General features: G+C 34.6%; 1 protein-coding gene across 1 annotated transcript; it reads right to left on the reverse strand.

Moving 5' to 3' along the window:
• Positions 1-1,297: 1,297 nt before the first annotated feature.
• On the reverse strand, positions 1,298-2,344 carry LOC103858752 (putative F-box/kelch-repeat protein At4g39756). Its single transcript, XM_009136171.3, has one exon. It carries the CDS (start codon positions 2,342-2,344, stop codon positions 1,298-1,300), a length of 1,047 nt encoding a protein of 348 aa, XP_009134419.2.
• Between the last annotated feature and the right edge of the window lie 251 nt (positions 2,345-2,595).

Genomic DNA, 2,595 nt, shown 5'->3' on the forward strand with positions numbered 1-2,595 from the left:
TACTCGACAGTTAACTATAAACCGTGCAATTAACGAGTTATTTCAGTTTTTCTCTATTTGTGGTCGGTTAATAGTCTACATTATTTCAATTGAACTGACGGATACACAATGCACAATTTGGTCGGTATAATAATAGTCTTAGATGCGATATGTAAATTAGCGTGATATACAAATGAAGAATCAGTCTCATATGGTAAGTTTACTTTAATTGTTTCTCCGTTTATAACAATGTAGATACACTATTAATACTTGGCATATGGTACGTGAAACTTTGTCACCAATTTTATTGTTTCTTACGAATATTTTTTCTTGATATACAATTTGGTATAGGTGCAATATGGTAAGATGATATTAAATGTTTCTATCGCATAGTTTAAGAAACTAAGATAGTTTGTCACCAAGTCTATATTTCAGCCATAAATTTTCTTATATAGCATACAAAATCTTATTATGTGATATTTTCAAGTTGCCAAATATGTAATTACATATTTATTGATATTTTACAGAAATATTTTTTCGTTGACAATAAGAAGATATGGTTTATATTTTCAAATCTAACTAATAACCTAGCTCCTAAAATTACCGACGATATATTGTATAAATCATTACATCTCTAATTCTTACGATTAAAGGAAACAATAATGGCCAGTATGAATTATGTTGCCGATTTGAGACCATTCAAAATGATGGAGAATATTAGGGTTAAAGTAATCCAACTGTGGAAACGGTACTCAGCTACTGCTGGTGAGAACATATATGATCCTGACGTTAGGTCTTTATGCAATAAGTGATCTTTTGACATAAAAAAACTTCAAAAAAAAAGAATCATCCCAACAGTTCAGTACACATATAGCATAATTAACAAAAAAGACATTATTGTATTTTGGCCAAAAAAATTAATTTGATCAAATATATAAATTTTAATTTTCTAAACAACATATTTTAAATAATTCTTATATAAACTCATCATGCGCAAGACGCAAGTCTTATCATATTTTTTAAATAAAGGGTGATTTCAAAGGTTTTATGCAAATATCATATCCAATAACCTTTGATTTGTAAGAATTTTTATAAATACCATATTCAATAAGGGAGGGTTTGGATAAAATCTAATTTTTTTTATAAAATACCTAATCCAATAAGCCTCTTTAATCCTTCATAGAAGGTCTAACTACCACCGGGAAGTTTTATAAACATTGATATATAATATAATTCAAACTAGAGATTGATATGAAGAAGAGTATAATAACACGGTATATATGTTAACTAAGAAAAAACATGATCATATTATACTTGATCAAACTGCTTTCATCACATGACGCAATAAAATACATGAAAGGGGAACAGTAAGCACACTACTAGCCCACTCAACGTTACCCCAAACTTCTTCATCACCATTCCGCTTCTCAAACGCAATCAAAGCACACCAAATATTCGTCTTCTCATGGCGAAGACGAGCATTATACACAAACTCGTCCCAAATTATCAAGAGTTTCCCACCGTAGTTAGCCATTTCAATATGACCACTACCAGCTCGGCAATGCCTCTCCAGTACCGACAAACCGTTGACCCTTCTCGAGCCATTATGCTTCATACCGTACCAAATAAAATTTGTACCAGTGTAACAGTACCTTACATAGTCTACCACAACACTAGACTCAAACATGCGTGCTACAACTTCCCATGTACCTTCTATGGTATCATAAACATCATACACATCCCAATTGTTGCTTGAAATATAGATCTTTTTCCCCATCACTTCCACTTTCCTAAGTGTAGAAACACGTAGGAAGCCAGGGTCAGGTAAAGATTCCCAAGTTTGAGTGTTTGTATCGTAAACCTCACCCCAATTCTTGGATTCATCTTCGCTACAACCTCCCATAACGTATATTTTCCCATCAAGGACACAAGCAATGGGATCCTCTCGAGCCACAGTCATCATTTTGGGGACTTTTCGCCAGATGCCAGTTCCTAATGTAGTGACCGACAGATCGAAAGATGGATTACAGTATCGATTGATTGCGTAGCACTCTGAACCAACCTTACACATGAACGTTGGTGGACGACGACAATAAGAAGAGGGTATTGGTACTAACAGAGCATTCCCGGTAGACTCTTCCTTCTTCTCCAAGTCATTGGTTAGGGCTTGGTTAGGTTTTAACCAGAGACTGAACCAGGAAGGACTAGGACTTTTAGTGGGATAATGAAAACCGACAAGAAGGATTTTTTCACATGTTTTTTGACGAAACCTAGTATCTTTGAGCTTGGACGATGAGATGACAGAGGCAAAGGTCTTGCTGACTAGAGAGAGTTTAGGGTAGTACGATGGTGATATCCGCGCCATGCAGTTCAGAAGGATGTCATTTGGAAGAGAAAATAACGAAAGAGATGGATTCAAATTCTTCTTCTTTTTCTCTGATGGTTCAGTTTGGGAGTTCATAGCTGCAGAGGCGGCCGTTGTACCACAAGTAGAGGGAGATTTGTAAAACTAGGGTTATACTAAAACATTATATAAGTGCTAGATTTTTTATGCTAAGGCTCTGATTGGGGTTTGGCTTTAACAGCTTTGATTTAATTTTAAAGTTTTTTATGTTT

The sequence above is a fragment of the Brassica rapa genome, chromosome A03 (genome assembly GCF_000309985.2).
Source record: "Brassica rapa cultivar Chiifu-401-42 chromosome A03, CAAS_Brap_v3.01, whole genome shotgun sequence".
NCBI classification, from domain to species: domain Eukaryota; kingdom Viridiplantae; phylum Streptophyta; class Magnoliopsida; order Brassicales; family Brassicaceae; genus Brassica; species Brassica rapa.